We start from the raw sequence: 24,212 nt of genomic DNA, 5'->3' as shown, positions 1-24,212 counted from the left end.
CCAGAAAGCGCAGGATCCACCAAGGCAGAGGAGGAATTTTGTCACAGTGTGCATAGGAATCCTCAGAATGGATTGATATTGACTGCATTAAAATAATGAGGGATGTATACACACTAGCTGCAGAACAGGGAATCACTGACCAGATAGCACGTGTCATTGATACAATAATCCAATTACTCTGTTACTCAGTTTGAATGCAGACTATAGCCCCTGCAGTCAGTGAGTGTAGTTATTTGAGAGTTATACTAGTGTATAACTGACAACAGAATTTGGCACAATGCCTCCAGAATAGTTTGGCACTGATCAAATTAAATACCCTGCCCCATGCACTAATGATCATGTAATTAATTAATGAGTGTTGGAGAGTACTGCAGTCAGTGTCCACATGAATGATGATGACTGACGTCCAAGAAGGAGAAGGCTGCAGGGGGTCTAGGGTTAGACAGAATATGAGAAAAAGGAGCAGTGTGAAGCTGAAGAGAATGTAGAATAAATCCCGAGTCCCAGCCAGACATGGACAATGCGGACTTGTAATGTGGGAAGAACCTTGTGTTAGCCGCACTTTTGCAATGAATCATTGTAAGACTCTTTTTATTCTCACTGAGATGGAGAGAGGCGGAGTGAGTACTTACATTAATCATGTGAAATTTTTTCTCTGAATACTTTTGGCTGAACTTGCTGTCCTCTTTCATTGGCTGTCATGGTTCTTCTACTGATTCACTTGGTATCTGTTGAGGGGTGAAACCAAGCAGAACTGGAGCATAAAGGCCTCCCCCTCCATATTTTGGCTTCTGATACCTCTGCAGAAGAATAGACAGAAAAGGAAGAATAAGGGTAACATTCATGCTGTGAGACTAATACCCAGTTTTTAAAAGGTATTTTGACATTCTCTGCTCAGGGTTGCAAGGCCTAAGGCTCAGATCAGTGGTGGTTAGGACCCTAAATACTTTTGAGGCTTTCAGCCTAAGTGAATTAGACATCTAAGTCCCGTTTTCAAATGTTGATGCACATACATCTCACTGAAAGTCAATGGGACTTACTATCCTCAATGTTTAGTTCATTTTTGAAAATGGGACTTAGGCCATGTTTACACTACAAAATTAAGTGGACCTAACTTACATTGGCATACGGCTGCCACAGTAATTACATCACTTGTGCATGTCTCTGCTTTGCTCCTTGTATCGGCAGTACATGTCCTCCAGGAGCACTTGTACAAATTGTCACTGTGTTGACCTAACTACATCAACCTTGACTCTACGCCGCACATAGAGGTGGAGTTCTTATGTCGGCTAGGTTGACATAAGCTGCCTTATGTCAACCTAGCTCTGTAGTGCAGACCAGACCGTAGCCATCTAAGTCACATAGGCCTTGCAGTAGTGAGTGGAGCAACACCTAATACCTTTTAAAACTCTGGGCCCAAGTGATGGAAGCTAGTTTTACAAAGACTGCCAATCTCTGATTGATCACTTTCAAACATTTCCAGAATGGATTCAAATTCATAGAGCTTTGGCTCAGTTCCTACAATACCATCCCCCCAAAATGTATCATGCCTTGACTCAAATATTTGTCAGTGTTTGCTCAAAATGAAGCAGAGGATTGGGAATTAAGGCTGGAACTGTATCAGCATTGAATTCTTAATACTATCCAGATTCCAACCTGGGAGGTTTTTCTGTTAGCCAGTCTTCCTAAGACTCAGCACATTTGTATCTTTTGCTATAGTATGGTTTATTTAATTATGTACAGTACTCACTAAACCTACCTGTATTCTGGCATTCAATCAAGTAGGTCCTCCCTTTTTAAAATTCTAGCCTTTGAAATACTAAGAACGATATGAAGAAGAAAAAAATCCCATGCCCAGTTTTTTTTAAATGAATTGAATTCTATTGTTTTTACTTTATATGCATCTTTTTTTACTGTAGCGCTAAATCATTAAAATAAATTGTATCTTTCAAAGTCTTTAATTAAATTTTCCATCTTCCCACTCCCCCCACAGTATAATGAAGAACTTCACTATGTAGAACCGTGTCTGAATGGAACATTAGTACAAGCAGACAGAGCCAACAAAGAGGTAAGGAATGAGAGTAACAAAGCAAAAAGGATATAGGATGTGATGCATATCACTGTATTATAATGATCTTTTTAAAAATAACCAGATCCCATTATTAGAACTTATTACGTTAATTGTTCTTGTCCCATTTAAAAATAGTGTGTTATGTAACTCCGCAGGTAAGAAAAAAATGTTCGCTTAGTTACTTTGAGCAAATAAGCTTATTGGAATAATATATAAATAATTTCAATAGAAATTGCAGGGTATTAATAAAGTTTAGTCACTTTTTTTTTCAAATCACACCATACTGGTTTAAATTGCTTTAAATTATAACTGTCTCACTGTTCTCAAAAGTCACATAGAATCAGATACCATATTTATGCACAAAGAGGAATGTTAAAACAAAAAATCTTTAAACAAATGAAAGCAACTGTAGTTTCTCTATGTAACACTGAAGTTTCAGCTTTACATGCCAGATTGTCAAAAATTATAATAATGGTGTTCTTCTAGAAAGTTCTCAAAACACTGTGCAAATTTCAAACACAATCCTTCAGTCATTTCTCAGGGAACATTTATTTTGACTTCAGTAAGAGTTTTATTTGAATAAAGACTGTGGGATCAGACACTGTATAGGATATTTTGCCTACCATCTTAATGTATTCATCCCACACCAGCAAAGATACACAATAATTCTTGGTAAGTGAAGGTAAAAAGAATTATGCCAATTGAAATTGTGGGGTTTTTTTTTTTTGTAGACAGGATGGTCAAAAGGAGCAAAACAATGGAAAATGGCCTGCAGCTAGTATAATGAAAAGTCAAGCTAAATAATGGAAAGAGTGGAGGGTGAGGCAGATTCCAAACAGTGAAATCAGTCAGGCAATGGAACAGTCGACCTCAGAAGTGTTCATGTCTGTATCAGTTTGTGTAATATGTGCTATCCGCAAGCAATAAAATTATTGCCTACAACTTTTTTTTTTGTGAGCTAGGCTATGACTTTTGTTTTTCATTAAGGCCATTTTGACATCCACAGAAATTCAGCTATGACTTCATTGATCATAATTTTTAAAGAAAGAAAAGATTTAACATTCTAGCCAAATATTTTCAAACCTTCTTCTACATTAGTAATAAATGATGGATTTAAAAGTGACATTAAACCTGTTAAATTCAAGGAATTAAGGCTTTGCTAAAGGAAATGACTCAGAACTGCTATATTTAGACACCCATTCATAACAGAGAAGATGCAACAAGTACGATTAACCCCTTAAATGCGTGTCAGAAAAGTTTGCATAAATGAGTTTAAGGGATTTGATTTTCAGAAAGTACTGAGCAGCCACCCTCTGAAAAATCAGACCCCTTTTAAGGTATCTGAGGTTGGGCATCCACTAATCACTTCTGAAAATCTTGGCCTATACCTCTTGGATTTTTGTTCCAAGTTGCTCACAAGATACAATGTGACTTATTCACAATAGTCTTTCAGGCCAGTTGGTTTCCAATCATTACCCTCATATTTGCCCCAAATATTCCTTGTCCCTTTGAAATCAGAAAATGGGGAGAAAAAGTGAGAACTGCCAAAAGCCAAGGAGAGTTGAACCTTGCAAAAGGAAATTAAAACCAATCATAAAAGATTCTGTAGTCATATAAGTTAAAAGAAAACAAGGAAAGAAGAAGGGGGACCACTAAGTCGTTAGGACGGGGTGGGCAAACTATGGCCCGCAGGCCACATCTGGCCCGTGGGACTGTCCTGCCTGGCCCCCGAACTCCTGGCCCGGGAGGCTAGCCTCCGGCCCCTCCCCTGCTGTCTCCTCTCCCCCACAGCCTCAGCTCGCTCGCTCCACCGCCGGCGCAATGCTCTGGGTGGCGGGGCTCTGAGCTCGTGGTGCAGCGCAGCTGCAGAGCCCGGCCTGACCCAGTGCTCTGTGCTGCGTGGTGGTGGTGGCGGCGGTGGCGGCAGCGTGGCCCGGCTCCAGCCGGGCAGTGTGGCTGTAGTGCCACCAGCCACCGGTGATCCAGGCAGCGCGGTAAGGGGGCAGGGAGCAGGGGGCGTTGGATAGAGGGCAGGGGCATTTGGGGTGTCATGCTAAAAGGTGAACTGTCAAGGATTGATCTTGGGACCAATCTTATTTAACTTTTTCATTAATGATCTTGGCACAAAAAGTGAGACTATACTAGTAAAATTTGTGGATGGCACACAGGAGGTATCATACAAGAAGATTTGGATAACATTGAAAACGGAAGTAATAGAAATGGGATGAAATTTAATAATGCAAAGTCATCCTCTTAAGAACTAACAACAAGATCTTTTTCTATAACCTGGGGATATGCTAGTTGGAAGCAATAGAGGAGGAAAAGATCTGGGTGTATTGGACAGTCACAGGATGACTATAAACTGCCAATGTGATGCAGCCATGAAAAAGACTAATGCAATCCTAGGGTGCATCAGGTGAGGTATTTCCAGTAGAGACAGGAACTATTATTACCATTATGCAAGGTGCTGGTGAGACCTCATCAGGAATACAGTGTGCAATTATGGTCTCCCATGTTTAAGGAAGATAAAATTCAAACTGGAATAGGTGCAGAGAGGGGCTATTAGGATGATCAGAGGAATGGAGAACATACCTTACAAGAGGAGACTTAAGGAGCTTGGCTTATTTAGCGTAACAGAACGAAGGCTGAGGGGAGATATGATTGCTTTCTGTAAATACATCAGAGGGATAAACACCAGGGAATGACAGGAGTTCATAGAATCATATAAGAGGGTTGGAAGAGACCTCAGGAGGTCATCTAGTCCAACCCCCTGCTCAAAGCAGGACCAACCCCAACTAAATCATCCCAGACAGGGCTTTGTCTTTAAGTTTTTTAAGTTAGGGGCTGATGTTGGCAGAAGAACAAATGGATATTAACTGGCCATCAATAAGTCTAGGATTGAAATTAGACAAAGGTTTCTATCCATCAGAAAGTGAAGTTTTGGAACAGCCTTCCAAGGGAAGTAGTGGGGCAAAAACTCTAACTTGTTTTAAGACTCAGCTTGATAAGTTTATGGAGGGGATAGTATGATGAGATTGCCTGCAATGGCGTATGACCCATCCATGACTGCTACTAGCAAATATCTCCAGTGGCCAGAAATGGGACACTAGACAGGGAGGTATCTGGCTGGTGTGTCTCACCCACATGCTCTGAGTCTAACTGATCACCATATTTGGCATCAGGAAGGAAATTTCCCCCGGTCAGATTGACAGAAACCCTGGTTTCCTCTACAGCATTGGGCATGGGTCACTTGCTGGCTTGAGCTCAAGTAAATAATGGATTCTCTGTTACCTAAAGTCTTTAAATCAAGATAGGACTTCAGTAACTCAGCCAGCGTTTATGGGCCCATTACAGGAGTAGGTCTGTGGCCTGTGATGTGCAGGTCAGACTAGATGACCATGATGGTCCCTTCTGGCCTTAAAGTCTAAGAGTCCCTGTATAAGGGGAAAACTGTGGCAATCTCAAATAACAGTGTGCAGCGACTGCTGACCTAATTGCAACAACTGCATTTAGTCTAGTGGGAAATACATATTGAGTATCTCATTTGTACAGTATACTTTAGGTATTTTAAAGTTATTTTGTGTGTATTTTGGTACCTGTAGCTTTTGCAATGCAGTGGAAGGAGACACTTCCTTGAAGGAATACAATTGTTTCTTCAGAACTATGGTGGAGTATCAAGTACTCTGTGTGTGTATGTAGGATATGTACCAAATTGAAACAAAATTATCTATCCAACAGACAATGGCAAAAAAAATTGCCATTCAGTCTGCATCACCTATTCTGCTGTCTTGTTACAATCACTGACTGTGGTTGTTTAAAAGCACAAATAGTTGCACAGAAATGGCTGGTTGGGAAAACATATCAGGAAATTGGGCATGACTGCATGGTGGGTTTGTTCTAATATTTTTGCTGTCCTTTCTTTGTCATGTAACCTAACTATGCAGTGGATCATATCACCAATGAAAGTGCAAAAAAAATTGCCTGCTTTGTGACACGAGTTAATGTGTATTACATTACACATAATGGGTAAAATTTTCAAAAGTACTTACATCACTTACAAGCCTAAATCTCATTAAAAAAGCATCAAAATCTCTTCGAAACCCAAGTTCCTACATCCCAAGCAATTAGGTGCTTTTGAAAATTTTACCCAATATTTAAATATATGTGGTTCATCCCATCTGGTTTTGTATTTTGTAGTCTATGTTCTATGCATGTCATTTCACTGTGCTCATTTTGATATTAGATTTGTTTAGAGCAATAATATATTCAACAAAAAAATTCTAATGTACTCAATTACTGTTGGACTAATGGGCTAAATTCATCAGATAATTAATTTGCACAAAACATGTGGCCATTTCAGTTTGTGATTTGTTCAAGAAGTGATCCTGATTTCTACTAATGTATTTGCTATTCAAAAGTTATTGCAAATAGTTTGAATGAACAATTTTTAGTCTCAGTTATTCAGAAACTGTTTACTTATTTGATTGGTTTGGGATTGGTTGTCAAATGTTCACAAACACTATTTTTTCAACATTCAGTCAGCTCCAGTGTGGAATGAGGAGGTGCAAAGAATTCTTTTTGCTATCATCTGAGCTAGCTTGCAGGAAGAGGAGAAATTTTCAAGTGAGGAAGAAAAAAGCAACTTAGCCAGATGTCCCTCTATAATTAGCAAATACTGAGGAAAAAAGCTGTACATCAAAATTTTCTAATATCCGACATATCTAAACTAGCAGCTAATAAATTAGGTTAGAAAAGTGCATAAACAGTGTTTGTTTGAATCAAAATTCCTTTGATTTTCAAATGGCTGTTTGGTTTGACCATGCTCACAACTTTGTTATTTACTTGCATTTGAAAAGCTATTCCCTCCTAAATTCAAACAAAATTTTATTTTTCAGCGGAAGCAAATAATCAATTTGTAGCTTATTTGACTACAAAGCCTCCTCTAGCTTTCTTAGCAAACTTCCCTATCTGGCAAACGGCCTTTTTAATATTTGCCTAGAGCCAGTAGTTTACAAGCCTTATTTCCCCTTTAAAATCAAACTCTGCCTTGTAGCAGCTCTGCTACATTTGAAAGACTCTAAGAGTATGTCTACACTACGAGAGTAGTTCGATTTTACTTAAATCGAATATGTGGAATCGATATTACAAAGTCGAACGTGTGTGTCCACACTAAGGACAGTAATTCGACTTTGTGAGTCCACACTAACGGGGCAAGCGTAGACATTGGAAGCGGTGCACTGTGGGCAGCTATCCCACAGTTCCCGCAGTCCCCGCTGCCCATTGGAATTCTGGGTCGCGCCGCCAATGCCTTCTGGGTAAAAAAATGTGTCGAGGGTGCTTTTGGGTAACTGTTGTCATCCGACCTTCACTCCCGCCCTCCCTCCCTGAAAACGCCGGCGGGAAATCAGTTCGCGCACTTTTCTGGTCAGTGACAGCGCGGACGCCACAGCACTGCTAGCATGGAGCCCGCTGCGACCATCGCTGCAGTTATGGCCGTTGTCAACACCTCGCAGCTTATCATCCACCTTTCCCAGAGGCAGATGCTGAGAAATCGGGCGAGGAGGCTACGGCAGCGCGGTGAGGACCTGAAGTCTGAGAGTGGCACAGACCTGTCACAAAGCACGGGACCCCGCGCCGAGGACATCATGGTGGCAATGGGTCATGTTGATGCTGTGGAACGGCGATTCTGGGCCCGGGAAACAAGCACGGACTGGTGGGACCGCATAGTGCTGCAGGTCTGGGATGAATCACAGTGGCTGCGAAACTTTCGCATGCTGAAGGGGACTTTCATGGAACTTTGTGAGTTGCTGTCCCCTGCCCTGAAGTGCAAGGACACCCGGATGCGAGCAGCCCTGACTGTCCAGAAGCGAGTAGCCATAGCCCTCTGGAAGCTTGCAACGCCAGACAGCTACCGGTCAGTCGCGAACCACTTTGGCGTGGGCAAATCTACCGTGGGGGTTGTTGTCATGCAAGTAGCCAACGCAATCGTTGAGGTACTGCTCTCAAAGGTAGTGACCCTGGGAAATGTGCAGGTCATCATAGATGGCTTCGCCGCGATGGGATTCCCAAACTGCGGTGGGGCTATAGAAGGAACTCACATCCCTATCCTGGGACCGGACCACCAGGCCAGCCAGTACATCAACTGAAAGGGCTATTTTTCAATGGTGCTGCAAGCACTGGTGGACCATAGGGGACGTTTTACAAACATCAACGTCGGATGGCCGGGCAAGGTTCATGACGCTCGTGTTTTCAGGAACTCTGGTCTGTTTAGACGGCTGCAGGAAGGTATTTACTTCCCGGACCACAAAATAACTCTTGGCGATGTGGAGATGCCTATAGTCATCCTCCGGGACCCAGCCTACCCGCTAATGCCCTGGCTCATGAAGCCCTATACTGGCGCCCTGGACACTGAAAAAGAACTCTTCAACTACCGGCTGAGCAAGTGCAGTGGTGGAGTGTGCTTTTGGCCGTCTCAAGGGGAGATGGAGATGGAGAACCTTACTGACTCGCTGTGATCTCAGCAAAACCAATATCCCCATTGTTATTGCAGCTTGCTGTGTGCTCCACAATCTGTGTGAGAGCAAGGGGGAGACCTTTATGGCGGGGTGGGAGGTTGAGGCAAATAGCCTGGCTGCTGATTACGCCCAGCCAGACAGCCGGGCGATTAGAAGAGCCCAGCGGGACTCCCGCGCTGTGCATCCGGGAGGCCTTGAAAGCTAGGTTCCTGAGGGAGCAGGGTAACCTGTGACTTTTAAGTTTGTTTACAGAGAAGCTGAACCTGCCCCCGTTTCTTTACCCAGTAAATGTTCACTATCCTCTCCAGTTACATACCCCGTTCACCCCGTTCCCCCCCTTCCAACACACGTTTAAAAATAAAATCACTTGAATTTTGTTAATGAACACCGTTTTCTTTATTACTGTTTTCTCGGTAAAGTGTTGAACCTGGGACGCAGACTGTGGTGGGGAGCGGGTGTAGTGTAGTGATGCAAAGGACGCTTCTAAACTGCAGTAATGACAGGCTCCGCACTGGTGGACTGGTTGTTTCAACGGAGCCTGCCACCCCTCCTGTTCGGGACTCTGTGTGTGGGGGCTATGTGACTTTGTGGCAGGGGGAGGACGGTTACAGATCCCCTGCTGCGTGGCTCTGTGATCCAGGATAAGGACCGCTGCATAAGATCTCTAACTGCCCTCCCCCGCCACAAAGTCACAGCCCCCCCCCCACAGAACATGAAAACCACCTCCCAGACTGACCAGGGTAACTAGTGACTGCAATGTGTGTGTGCCCTGCTGCTGAACCTGCCCCCGCCTCTGTACCCTGGTAAAGGTGACTGTCCTGTCCAATTACCAACCCCCTTCCCCCCCTTCAGACAGACTCTCCTCTAAAAGAACATGATGGAAACAGTAATTAACAGAAACGTATTTTTTATTAGCAACTACACATGAAACTGGGGGGTGAAACTTGGACGGGGGCTTGGGTGAGGCGGGAAGGAAAGGACTTATCAAATTTTGGGGAATGAGAGCCTTCTAGTACTTGAGCAGTCTGCAGGGGTGGAGTGAGAGTTTTCACGGACTCTGCCGCCCCTCTTTCTTTGGACTTTGGGTGAGGGGGGTATGGGACTTGGTGGCGGGGGAGGGCGGTTACAGATAGACTGCAGCGGGGCTCTGTCCTCCTGCCTCCGGTCCTGCAGAACATTCACAAGGCGCCGGAGCGTGTCCGTTTGCTCCCTCATTAGTCCAAGCAGCGTTTGAGTCGCTTGCTGGTCTTCCTGCCGCCACCTCTCCTCCCGTTCCATGTGTGATTGGTGCATTTGGGACAAGTTCTCCCTCCACTGGGTCTGCTGGGCTGCCTGGGCTCGGGAGCAGCCCATAAGTTCCGAGAACATGTCCTCCCGTGTCCTCTTCTTCCTACGCCTAATCTGCGCTAGCCTCTGGGAGTGTGATGCCAGGCTAGGTCGTGAGACAGTCGCAGCTGTGGGATGGGAAAAAGGGAGTGAATTCCTCAGAAAGATAAATTTAGTTGTGAACAAAGAACATAGTCTTTCTCTGTGAACAAGACCATGCACAGCACCTATCACATGCGCACTCAGGACAAGGTCGAATTTTCGGCCTTCGCATTCAGTGCCTGGGGTCTTGCAGTGCAGATCAGAGAAGCGGGGCAGGACACCGGAATTTGTGTAGCAGGCCGACATGGTAAGCCGTAGACTTGTGGCTGCTTAAAACTTTAATAATAGCACTGGCCTCCTTTCACGTTGAAAGCAATGCCAGTCCCTGCTGCCAGCAATCCGGCAAGCATGAACTCTGCCCCTGTCCCACCCCCTCGCGGCTGTCCCAGGGAAAGATTCCTGTATGCTGCCCCTCTCCCGCCTTACACCGCGTGGCTGTAAACCGCCGGTTACAGTTCTGTAAAGGAACAGGCAAGCAGTCCCAATACTAACATTCCCCTACCTAATTCAAAGCAGGTCACCATGAGCGACATCACTCTGATGAGGATTTCAGAGACGGAGAAAGAAAGGATGCTTCGGGAAAGCCTGCAAAGACCAGGGCCGTATGCTGCCATGCTCTGCAGGGCAATGATCCCGGAGTACTTGCTTGTCTCCTGGCGTGGAAATGTTTCCTACTACGGAGGACCCAATAAGGCCGCTCTCCCCAGGAACCTGATGCAAAGGCTTTCCAATTACCTCCAGGAGAGCTTCGTGGAGATGTCCCTGGAGGATTTCAGCTCTATCCCCGAACATATAGACCGGATTTTACTGTAGCTGCACTGGCAGGGACTAAACAGTAGAGCGGCTTGGGCAGAACAATCATGCTAGACCGGACATTGTTAGATTTTTTTTTCAGTAGTTGCACTGCCAAGGACTGAAACGTTAAGCGCCTAGGGCAAAGTAATCATGCAAAACCCATTGTTAATATTGTTAATATTCCTGTTCTGTTCAAAATAAATGTTTACATGTTTAAAACACTCACCGACTGATCCTTCCCCTGATTCAGGGTCACGGTTAACGCCTTGGGAGGGTTGGTAGGGGATCTCCGTGAGGGTGATGAAGAGATCCTGGCTGTCGGGGAAATCAGCGTTGTAAGCGCTGTCGACTGCCTCGTCCTCCTCATCTCCTTCCTCATCTTCCCCGTCCGCTAACATGTCCGAGGAAGCGGCCGTCGACAATATCCCATCCTCAGAGTCCACGGTCAGTGGTGGGGTAGTGGTGGCGGCCGAACCTAGGATGGAATGCAGTGCCTCGTAGAAACGGGATGTCTGGGGCTGGGATCCGGAGCATCCGTTTGCCTCTTTGGTCTTCTGGTAGCCTTGTCTCAGCTCCTTGATTTTCACGCGGCACTGCGTTGCATCCCGGCTGTATCCTCTCTCTGCCATGGCTTTAGAGATCTTCTCGTAGATCTTTGCATTCCGTCTTTTCGATCGCAGCTCCGAAAGCACGGACTCATTGCCCCACACAGCGATCAGATCCAAGACTTCCTGATCAGTCCATGCTGGGGCCCTCTTTCTATTCTGAGATTGCATGGCCATCTCTGCTGGAGAGCTCTGCATCGTTGCCAGTGCTGCTGAGCTCGCCACGATGTCCAAACAGGAAATGAGATTCAAACTGCCCAGACAGGAAAAAGAATTCAAAATTTCCCGGGGCTTTTCCTGTGTGGCTGGTCAGAGCATCCGAGCTCGGACTGCTGTCCAGAGCGTCAACAGAGTGGTGCACTGTGGGATAGCTCCCGGAGCTATTACCGTCTATTTCCATCCACACCTAGCCTAATTCGACATGGCCATGTCGAATTTAGCGCTACTCCCCTCGTTGGGGAGGAGTACAGAAATCGAATTTAAGAGAGCTCTATGTCGAACTAAATAGCTTCGTGGTGTGGACGGGTGCAGAGTTAATTCGATGTAACGGCGCTAAATTTGACATAAACTCCTAGTGTAAACCAGGCCTAAAAGTAGCTACTAAGCCTACTTTGATTTGGCTAAAAAAGTCAACTGTTGCTTGTCTTTCTGGCAGATAGAACTGCCTTTTAAATACCTGACTACAGCTGAAAAGCCCAAACTGTCCCTTCCACACACCTTGGAGGAGAGCACTGACAACACTTTTCAATCTGAGGTTCAGCACCAGGCATGTTCAACAGAGCAAGCCCATCCTCTCCCTTCTCCCAAAATGTTACTTGCCTGGCTCACATCCGTTAGGCCCAACCTCACCCCTTTTACTGGCAGCACAGTTTTGTGGAGAAGAGGTGTGAGTTTGTGCATGAGCACGTTTGAGTTCTCGTGTGAGAGTGTGTGGATATTAAACTCATGCACGCTAGCATTTAAAAGCGGTAATGGTAGTTCCGCCTTTGCTGAAAATTTAACTGATACTGCATTTAGGAAAGAATTTTAAGAAACTACCGTCACAACCACCTCTGCAGCTTTCACTGCTACGTATTCCAAAGTTTTGTGGATCCTGAGATCAAAAAGTAGGGCCATTGGCAAAGTGATTCAACTTCAAACAGGACTGTCCAAACAAAAGAAGTTACATGATTACTATGTAAAATGTTAAATCATAATGTAGGTATGCATGATCCTTTACAGAGAAAATACAAACACGTTCACTGCATCTAGGAATATATTCCAATATATTTGAGGCTAGGGTTTTCCCCCAGGCCTAAGAGAATTAGGGGTCCAGTTCCCATTGAAAGTCAGTGTGAGGTGGGTGCCTGACATCCTAAGCAACCTTTGAAAGTCTCAGCCTGAATGAATATGTTTTGTCCTGAAGTTTCAGCAATTATTCAAAAATAGCTAAAGTGGTAGGTAAGGTACCTATGTTTTAAGGATACTGTGTTAATTCCTGACCAGCTTTTAAATGTGTGTGTAATGATGTTTTTAGATATATCTTCTCTATGGACCTGACCCAAAATACATTGAGTCAACAAGAGTCTTTCCATTGATTACAGTGGGCTTTGGATCAGGCCCTATTTCTTGTGTGGATATATTCAAAGTGTGCAGCATTAGGCCTTACAACTATGTCACACAATTCACAAAGTGTTTGTAGTGGTGTATCACATAGGCACATGAACTGAATATATCATGCTGAATTAGATAGCTGTCACAGCTCATTGGCTCTTTGTCTCCATCTAGTGTAAGCATGTAAGCAGCATTACTGACAATGCCATTTCTGTGCCTGAAAGTGTTTAGGCAGATACACCGTTTAATGTAAAAAGAACAGGAGTACTTGTGGCACCTTAGAGACTAACAAATTTATTTCAGCATAAGCTTTCTGCCATGCCCCTCGATTTCCCCGACAGCCAGGATCTCTTCATGCCCCTCTGCCATGTACATTGGCCAAACTGGACAGGCTCTACACAAAAGAATAAATGGACACAAATCTGACATCAGGAATCATAACATTCAAAAACCAGTGGGAGAACACTTCAACCTCTCTAATCACTCAGTGACAGACTTGAAGGTGTCAGTTTTGCAACAAAAAACCTTCAAAAACAGACTCCAAAGAGAGACTGCTGAACTCGAATTAATATGCAAATTAGACACAATTGACTTAGGTCTAAACAGAGACTGGGAATGGTTGGGTCATTACACTAATGGAATTTTTTTCCCCCCATGTTAAGTTCTCCTCACACCTTCTATGGGTCATCTCGATTATCACTTCAAAATTTTTTCTTCTGCTGCTACTGATAGCTCATCTCAATTGATTGGCCTCTTAAAATTGGTATGCGTACTTCCACCTTTTCATGTTCTCTGTATGTATAAATATCTTCTGTCTGTGTGTTTCACTCTATGCATCTGAAGAAGTGAGCTGTAGCCCACGAAAGCTTATGCTGAAATAAATTTGTTAGTCTCTAAGGTGCCACAAGTACTCCTGTTCTTTTTGCGGATACAGACTAACACGGCTGCTACTTTGAAAACTGTTTAATGTGTTAGCGGTACTTAACTTAAAAATAATGCAATGACATTCAGTTCTTAGTTCCTATGAAGAATGAAAAGTGATTGACAATGTGCGGGCATATTGAAAGTGCTGCCATGTATTATGTCCTACATATCTGAGCCTTATTCTTTAGTCTGGGTTTTCTGGAAGGTAAATAATAAATAAGGAGAATGTGGCTTTAGCTGGCAAAAGGTTGTATAGTTACTCTCCCCAAACCTTGAACTTCTTCTATAACTTACAGGATAAACAAGCCCAAATTGATTCTGGATGTGATTTCAAAATGGGATTCAGCCAAATATAAATTATGTTGCTGTATATTCCAAAGAGTAAAATATTAAATCATACTTAGCTATTTTGAATAGTAAAATATTGCTCATAATAATTGAGCATCATCTGGGTGGCATAAAAACATTTTGATCAATTAAATTGAATCCGACATTAAGTAATATAGGGATGTGTGGTAATCTGCATTTTGATCAGTTGCAGAATGATGGAAAGTGCAATAGTAGGATTAATTCCAGACATTACATCTGCGCAGTACTTCTGAATCTTCAGTTCTTGGTGTAGGACTTCCACAGCTTTCATATGGCTCATTAGATACACCCGCAATGAAATGATCATTTAAGAAACTCAGTCACAATTCACAAGTAAGGATCTTCAGTATCAATGGCAGCAACTACGTCTGTTCTCTCCATTTCACGTAGTAAGCAATGCCATTCTGCTATTCTACAGTTCACAATGGAAAACATATTTTTAGAGAAATGTTATCCATATTGCTTCCCAGAGGAATAAAAAGCACACTGATCTGTGGATGAATTGCTTATAGATACTGCATAGATACTATAAACTCACTCAAAATAGTCATCGCTTATTCATTTTGCCTGAGGATACTATGTAAAGACCTATGTTAGCCACTTACAAATATATGTTCAGAATAAATGTCTTCTGTTTCATCAGTCCAGGCGACTACTTACAGGCTTCTCTGGCAAAGTTTTATTACTGAGCAGAGTCCTACAATCCAGAGGGTGTTGTAACCCACTGAGGCATACTGTTGTTGTTGCTTTTAAATTAACTTTAGAAGTAGAGGACTATGGAGACTGCTCTCCTTTCCTGCTATGAGCAAAAGCCAGGGGTAGTTGGAACTAGGATGGTAATGGGGAATGGTCACTCCAAAGGGATGGGGGGGGGGACTGAAAACAACATCAGGGAAGTGGGCTGTGCTGATAAACAGCTTCAGCCTATTTTAACAGTCTTTAACTCGACAAGAAGTCAAACACATTGCAGTTGAGTGAGAGATTAATTTGGCCCCTTATCTAGAAATTTCAGTATCAGATTCTTATTTTTTCCTCCTGGATTTTAAAACTACCTCTTTTCCCTGGTGAGTTCTTTCACTATGTTTCAACTTTCCTTCATCAAAAGGAATCACACAGCCCTACTCCTCCATTACACTGGAACCTTCTTTCAACACCAGGAGAAGAATAGCTATTGTCCTTACTATCTCTGCCTTCAGAGTACTGTACCAGCTTTTCTACCTCACCGAAATACAAACCCCTTTTGCTGAAACTGTTAAAATCATGTAGTTAGAAAAATAATATTAAGAGACATAGCCAAAGTAGCAAAAAACCCTATGAACCAGAATATGTTCATACCACAGTTGCCAACTTTCACACGGTAAGTAAGCACCACGACTTTCACAATAAGCCAGAAATGAAGCTATTCCCATTTCAAAGCAAGCCAATCCTTAGGAACCCCAATACTCTATGTGACTAGATCCCCCTGGCATGCAGTCTGGGACTGTGGTGGGCCCACTTTGCACCCCTGACTCTCTTCCCCCCCCTTGCCCCTGCTTGCCAGGAGTCGATCAAAAAAAAGAAGCTACAAGCCAAACAAGCTACAAGCCAAAAACTAGCCAACAAGCATCTCACAAGCCAATTAAGCCAAAAACAAGCCCAATTGCTGCGTTTTTTTCGCAGGTTTGGCATGTTAGGTTCATACTGACACACACGGGCCTATGCGTTTTTATTAAGTGTGCTATTCCAATATATTTGTACTAAAAGATTGTATACTGTCCTGTCCATTAAAAGTGAGAGAACTAGTAGGAAAGTTTGTGGTAACTGAAGAAACGTTCAGTTTTCCCATTCAGTTTTTCACAAGCTCTGCACTGTTTTGCAATGAATCACATCAGAGCCATGAAAGCTCTGTGGACACTGCAATGGATTTTATAAGCTTGCAAGACAGAGTAGCAGCAGACACATCTTTGTGATATTAACTATCTCTCCAGGGTCTCTCTATTCTCAGATCATTGCTTAGTTAGAAATTAGGTTTAATTGCAAGCAATTTCTCATGAAGCAATTGCTTTTAAAGTTACAAAAGATTTTTCAAAATTCTAGGCTTTTTTCTAGATATCATGCCAAATACTATCATTCATCAAGTTTCTTCCAACTTTAGCCTTTCTTTCACTCTGCCCTAATAATTATGTCATCTTTAACAACTGCAGCTGTTCTGTCGTTTTATATGAATTCAGAGCCGAATACACTTTGTTTATCAGAGTGTATATCATTAGACCAAAACAAGTGACAGTCTCCATAGCAGGCCACATTTTGTTTATGAGGATGCTTGTACAATTAATCTGCAGGCTATTCAGTGGCCTGATTACTTACTACAGCATCAAGTGCTAATTAATAAGTATGTTATGAAATAATGTAGCATTAAACCTTTTAGTAATTTGTCATTGCTTATTTTAACTACATTTGGCAAAAGCCACAAGTTTAATCTCTCAAAAATAATTAAAATCAACAAGCACGCTACAAAGATATGAATATAGACTGCTATTTTCCTGTGGTATCAAAACAGCAGTCTTGGACATGTTAGAAAAAAGATGTCAGCAAAGGAAAAGATTTAAAGCCATCTCATAAAGCTCTTGTCAATAAATATTAGTCATTTGACTTCTCCAGTACATTAAATACATTTAATGTTAAAACCTAGGGTTTTTTTTAATTACATAAAATTTAAGTCACATTAGCTTCTACATTTGCAAACTAGTGTATGGTTTTTATGCTAGCATAGAAAATACAGTACAGTGGTTGCCATCATAAAAACAATATTTACCTATCATTACCCATAGTTCTTTTCTTTTCTTTTCTTTTGTATTCACATTCTTATACTGCACCAATCATCCTGGCATCTGAGATACTAGTTATGTCCAAGTCTAGATTTTGAGGGAAAGTGTGGTATGTTGGATACCACCGTGTGAAAAATGTTTTAATAGCGATTACTAGAGAGAGTACAGAATTAATATTGAAAATAACATAGAGTATATAGTACAACTATATATAGTGTACATTTACAAACAGACAAAGCAGCATTATGGTATTAATAATAATTATACTAATAAAAATATTTTTCAGTTAGTATGTCATTATAGTTATTTCATATATGCATACACATTATAGTATATCGTAGGTGAACTTATATATGAACATATATATAAGTTTACCTACGATATACTATAATGTGTATAAAGAACAGGAGTATTTGTGGCACCTTAGAGACTAACAAATTTATTAGAGCATAAGCTTTCGTGGGCTACAGCCCACTTCTTCGGATGCATATAGAGTGAAACATATATTGAGGAGATATATATACACACATACAGAGAGCATGAACAGGTGGGAGTTGTCTTACCAACTCTGAGAGGCCATTTAAGTAAGAGAAAAAAAAAACTTTTGAAGTGATAATCAAGATAGCTCAGTACAGACAGTTTGATAAGAAGTGTGAGAATACTTACAAGGGGAGATAGCTTCAATGTTTCAATTTAGCCGTATAATGTATATGCATACATGAAATAACTATAATAACCATAGACATAAATAACCATAGACATCACCATGGTATCTGAATGCCAATATTGAAAATAACTCATAAACTGTCTTTTTATTAAGTAATTTTTTTCTGATTCTTGCTAACTGCACCTTGCTAATTTAATGTGCCTATATCACACATGGCACAAATAAGCAAGCTTAGCAGAAGCAGAAAGAAATAATTACTTCACATGTCTGAATGGGCTTTCATTGGATTTTTACAATAGTGGAGAAAATAGCTGTTTCAATAATTTAAGCATGAATTGTTTTCACAGGATCAATAACCCAAACTACATCTGTCTTCAAGGTATCTGTTGTATTTTGCTCCCTGTATTGAATGTTCAAATGGAGTCTTTCTACTGTAGAGAAGTCAGTTGAGTAAAGTTACTAAATGTTGTTCATTCTCGTGCTGAAAGCTTTCTTTTAATCTTAGAACATTAGAATGAATATAAGAGGAACATGCCAACCATATTTATAGTATGCTTTATTCATAGTAAACATAAAGGGGCAAATACTGTTTCCGTGGACAGCCTCAGTACATGAGGTAAAAAATTTTCAGGGATTGGAGTGCAAGGATTTACTTCTAGGCCACCATTGCTACTACAGTATTAGGGCTGTTGTAAGCCATGCAGCTAGTGTGCTGTCCCTCTATGGGTGTGTGTGTGTGTGTGTGTGAGTGTGTGTGAATGATCTGTGGAATCACAAAATCACACATGCACTAGCCATTTTCCTCTTTGTCTGTGGTGGTTTGCAAGGAATCTCCATCGCACTGCGTGCCATGGAGCCCAAGAGGTTTTAACGTCCTACACAGGCTTTCAGTGCCCTGCCCCTCATGGCAGAACTGTCCCAGTTCTAATGTGTGCAGGACCCTTCACTCCTGCAGACAGTGGTAGGGTTTAGCCCAAAGTACTTAAGTGATTCACCCTTCTCTCGCACTTGAATTTGTGCCTTTTGATTTACATTATGCTTTCTCTCTCAAATAGCACAAGACCTTCTGGTCCTTTGACCTCCAAGATTCCAAGGCCTAATGATTTATATAAGTGTTAATAACATTGTTACAGATAAGCATGAGTGAATGACTACTTTTCAGCTCAGAAATGAAACACCTAATTGAATGTATAAGAGTCAGAATTAAAGCTTATGGACCTGCTTGTGAGTATATATTTGTGGGATTTGGCCCTGAATTTCTTCTGTTCTACTTGGTGGTTGGTCCTGCTCCTATTTAAGGCACTGTAAAGTTTCTATGGACTTAAAGGGGAGTAGGTCCACAAACCTACTATAAATTGCCAGAATAAAAAAAAAATCTTAACCAGCTGTTAAGATTGAGTATATACACCAGTAATATAGGGTACACATTTTTAGTGAGGTTGTAATTATCCCTAAAACAAGTATTACAAGCCAAGGAAATTCAGAGTTAGAGTTAAATCTAGAAGAAATCCAAACATGTTAAGGTACGGAAATGCAGTTAAGGCTCTCAGATATGTACTTTAATGTTTATGGTTGCAAATGAGAGGAAATTGATTTTTAAAGAGTCATGTATTCTTTTCTCTCTCCCCCCTCCCCTTGTCAATTGGGACAATAAAAGGATGATCACAGATTGCTAAATTTCTTAAGGGCCCATTTTTATATTAGTTTTAACTCAAACTAATTAAGATTTTCTTTTAAATTCTCAGAAAAATAATTCTATACTCAGTTTAAGTGCTGTAATTTTTGGTGTGGGAAGGATACATAGTATTCGTCATACAGGACAAATCCCCACTTTAAGTGCAAAACTCAACTCAGACTTAACAATGGAGCTGCAACCATTGTTTCCATAACATGCAGTGGATAGTCTGGTTGTATCTTATCTTCATGTAAATTCTGTTGCATTTTGCTATTTTTTCACTAGCCAAAGTCTGAGTTCTGTTCAGTCCTACCTCTCCCCTGATTATTGTCGTTGTGGTTCCTGATTCCCAGGTGCATTCATGATTAAGGAGAGCAGTCAGAATGAAGGGGGAAAATGGGCTGAGTTATCCTTCGACCCCATTGACTTCTCATCTCATTTATTTTGTTCTTAAATTCAAAGTTGTATTTGATTTATTAGTAATTAATTTATTAGTAATGTTTTCAGCATGATAGCTGACATAGACTATGACTAAGACATAAATCATGCCTTTAAAATTCTCTTTATAAGTCATAGTTTTTGGGTATGTCTACATAGCAGATCTGTGAACGGGCTTGAATCCAGCTACTGAGAGTAGCAGGAGCAGAAAAACAGCAAAGTGCAGGTTTCAGAGCTGGCTAGCAAGCTGAGTACATAATCGAGGTCTGTGCTGGGCTGGTGGTACCTGCACTGCGCTGCCTTCCCTGCTATGAATACCTGCCCTAGCTGGAGTCAAGAGTTGGCTACGGTAAATTACTTCATACACACCCCATAGTAAACTAGGCAGTTTCCTGTTGAGCAACATTCCTCCATAAATGCATACACTAAAGTGATGGGAGACATATATTCATTCAGTGTTTTGTATGTCCAGAGTGTTGTAGTCTGGATTTTTAAATTGTCTTAAACTATTAGCTAAATATTATTAAAAGTTGTTAAAGAATTTTTATTGTCAGGGAATGAGCAGACAGGAGTGGGCAATGAGCAGAGATTCGACCTCCACATTCCCAGTATTCTAACCAGGACTTTCCCTCTGTCCCTCTGAATAAAGTGGGGAACCAGGAAAATCACAGTGTGTTCCTGGCCTGCTACAGGGATAGCAAAGGAATACAGTCCAGACCTGGCTGTAAAAATCTGTCTAAATAAAAGAAATACCTCTAACATTAAATCCCAAGGAAGAAACTTTGGTATGGCATATTTAGAAATTATATTGATTTTAATGAAATATTTTTGCAGAAATTAATTTGCACACAGCTATATGTCTGGCTCTATTGACCTAACTGCACCTTTGATTTTTGTCTGTGTACTATACAGCTGATGAAAGCACTGTTGCTTTGAAAAACATGTTTGAATCAAATCAGAAATTTTATAAACTTACTTACTATTTCGGATAGGACAGTGAAATGTGAAATGTTGTTTATGGACACACCAGGTACTGTATTAAGGCACAAAGCAGGCATCTCAAACCGAGATGATCTACTGAAGTCTGATTGCAGTAGTGTTGTAACCGGGTGGGTCCCAGGATACTAAAGAGGGAATATTTTTTATTGGACCAGCTTCTGTTGATGAAAGAGACAAGCTTTTGAGTTTACACGGCACTCTTCTTCAGGTCTGGGAAAGATATTCAGTGTGTCACAGCTAAATGCAAGGGTGGAACAGGTAAGGAGTTAATTCATGTTGCAAGAGACCTTTCAAAGTGAAGTGTCAGTTAACAGTTGTAGGACAAAGGGGTACAGTGGGTTACAGATTGTTGTAATGAGCCATAAATCCAGTGTCTTTATTAAATCCTTTATTTTTGGTGTCTAGCAGAGTTATGGACTTAAGTTTCCAAGCTTGTCTTTTGAAGGTGTTGTGCAGGTTTCATTTGAGGATGAGGACTGAGAGGTCAGATTTGGAGTGGATCACTTTGTGAAAAGTGTTTGTCCATGGGTGATAAGATGTTCTTGTGTTTTTCTCAACTTTCTGTGCAAGTTCATTCGAGAGCATAGTGATTGTTTCATTGCACCCACATAGTTTCTTGTTGGGGCACTTAGTGTGCTGTGTGAGATACACCACATGTGAAAGACATGAGTAGGAGCCACGGATCTTGAAAAGTGTGTTGTCTAGTATTCCTGCTTTGATTTTTAAGTACTTTGAGGGTTCACAGTGTATGATTTAGTTTTGGAATGCTCACAACTTATGTGTGATACAGCAAAAACTGAGATGAAGTAACGAAATGTAATAGCTAGCTAGCTTAACCTACTTTTCTAAATTCTGTCTTTTAGTCATATTGAAGGTGTTTCCCTTAAACCTCTTGTGCTGAGCTGTATTCATTTTCGGAAGTTAAGTACAGATATTAAGAGATAGGTATAATCATTGGATTCAGAATGTATACTTTCCATAATGTGCAAAACTGGATTTGCGTCTAATTTATCACCAGGGTCAAACCTGTAATTATTGCTACAGGTGACATAAAAACCGGTTGAAATGAGTCTTTGTACCTAAACGTGGTGTAGTAATATCAAATATATTTAAAATTTGCATAGTACCAAGATAATTTATAATTTGGCTTTGGCATTAAACAGCTGCTACCTTGAAATATATCAATTTGCTATATACAAATGAAAAAGAAGTGGGAAATAGTTCAGACACTATTCTGTCACCGTCTGCACTTTCTCCACAAAATTACAAACATGTGGGATTGCATATTTTAATACCAGTTTTCTTGGGCCAAGAGGTTTTTTCTTCTTTGAGAAATTCCATATTGCAATTTACCTACCCCATAGGAATGAGATGACAATCTGATTTAATGTAACTCCAGATTTAAAGTTACAATATCACAATATACATTCTTCCTTTATAGGCACTATATATGGATTGAGGACATTTCCCTGTAAATGTTTCCAGATGATATGAAATTTATAGAGCATCTGATAGATGCACAGATAGGCATAGTAAATAAAACTAAATAGAGAGCTACCCTTGTGTAAATTAAAATGACAGAGATAGACAGGGCTTAGTGTGCGACTGCTTTCAATGAGCTTTTATTTTCTTGGTTTAATTACCTGAAATTAAACAAACTGAAAATTAATGCAGCAACTAAGTTGTTTGGCATTGCCACTGAGAGGCTGGGAAACAAAAACTCTCCATATATAATTTTGTTTAAGCAAATGCCTGTAACTTTTTAAAATTTTATGTAATTAAGGAAGATTGCAATGTGCACAAAGCAGCAGTACAATAAATAAATAAAAATATCCCACTATGGTCACCTTTATTTCATTCAGTAGCCACAACTATACCCCAGCTAGCCCCAAACTACTGAGATTCAGTTCAGTTTCTCTCAGCCTACTCCTTCCTCATGCAAATAATTTGGAGTAACAAGCAATGCCTTATATCTGGACATATTTAAACCTCATCTCCTTTTCTGTATATCTTCGTTCTGGTGCCACAAACTGGGCTGTGGGCAGTCAAGCCTAGTTTTTGGAGTGGAAGCCAGTAACCAGAGCCAAGGGGTCAGAGCCGCAGTCAGGAAGCCAGTAGGAGAACAGGACTGGAGTGAGGTTGGAAACAAGGCTGGCACAAGAGCAGTCACAGCTGTAGGCATAAACATGGAACAGTCAGAGATCAGTGGTTGCTGTTGGGCTTCAGAGCAGGCTTGCTGACTTTCTCGGCCAGTCAGGCGAAGTGGTCAATCAAGCAGCCCTGCTGTGGCTCAGATGTGCTCATAGGCTGCCCAGAGACTAAACAGGGTGCAGCTGCAAGTCCTCATTCCCCTTGTCCTCATGATACTTGGTTACTCATAGTCCAGTGTTGGGGTTATGGATAAATTGTAGCCTCCCTCCAAGAGCAGCACTACTGCAAACGTCACCTGCCCCCTGGGAACACAAGTGATTAGATAGGATGATGTCCATCACTCTACCATATAACAAGTAACTGCTCTGACCAAGTCCAAGTGTCAGTAGGAAAATGTCCAAATCTGCATCGGAGGAGCGAATGCTATTGTATCATAAAAAATATGTGTGTAGCCCTCCCTGTGACAAATTAATGAACCTCATGATTCCACTACATATAGGCTGGTCTTGGCCAGGGGCGGCTCTAGGCACCAGCAAAGCAAGCACATGCTTGGGGCAGCCCATTTGCAGGGGCGGCAGGGATCCAGCAGGGGAGCTGAGAACCAACAGGGAGCCCTGGGAGCTGTAGTTCCTTGGTTAGCTCCCTGCCTATAGAGCCAGCCCTGGAGCAGGGAAAGAACTACATTTCCCAGCATTCCCTTGGCCACTACCAACAGGAAAGGGGGGGGGGAGTGAGGAAGCTGAGACGTCATGCTGCAGCCTGCTTTGAATGGAGAGCTGCATTGTGAGTAGGGATACCATGTTTTAACATTCAAAAAATAGGACACTCCACGGGGAGGGAGGGTAGCCCCACCCTGCCCCCATCCACTCCCTCTGACTGCCCCCCACAGAAACCCCAACCCATCCAACCCCCCTGCTCCCTGTCCCCTGATCACCCCCTCCCGGGACCCCTGCCCCAACTGCCCCGCAGGACCCCACCCCCTATTTAAGCCTCCCTTCTCCTTGTCCCCAACTGCCCCCTCCTGAGACCCCCCCAACTTCCCCCCTAGGACCCCACCCCCTGCCTGTCCCCTGACAAACCCCTGGGACTCCCATGCCTATCCAACCGCTGCCTGTCCCCTGACTGCCGCCCCCAAACCCCTGACCCATCTAACCCCCCCTTCTCCCTGCCCCTGA

The 24,212-nt window shown here is 42.0% G+C and overlaps 1 protein-coding gene across 1 annotated transcript in view; it reads left to right on the top strand.

Moving 5' to 3' along the window:
* Positions 1–24,212, top strand: part of CACNA2D3 (calcium voltage-gated channel auxiliary subunit alpha2delta 3) — a 734,667-nt gene that overhangs the window by 342,972 nt on the left and 367,483 nt on the right. Inside the window, exon 9 of the mRNA XM_024221093.3 lies at positions 1,994–2,068. Within this exon, the coding sequence (XP_024076861.2) occupies positions 1,994–2,068 (75 nt within the window). The remainder of the gene's footprint in view (positions 1–1,993; positions 2,069–24,212) is intronic.

The sequence above is a fragment of the Terrapene carolina genome, unplaced genomic scaffold (genome assembly GCF_002925995.2).
Source record: "Terrapene carolina triunguis isolate 2854851 unplaced genomic scaffold, T_m_triunguis-2.0 Scaffold89, whole genome shotgun sequence".
Lineage (NCBI taxonomy): Eukaryota > Metazoa > Chordata > Testudines > Emydidae > Terrapene > Terrapene triunguis.
Note: the sequence above shows the minus strand (reverse complement) of the source record. Positions and strands in the feature narration are given on the sequence as shown.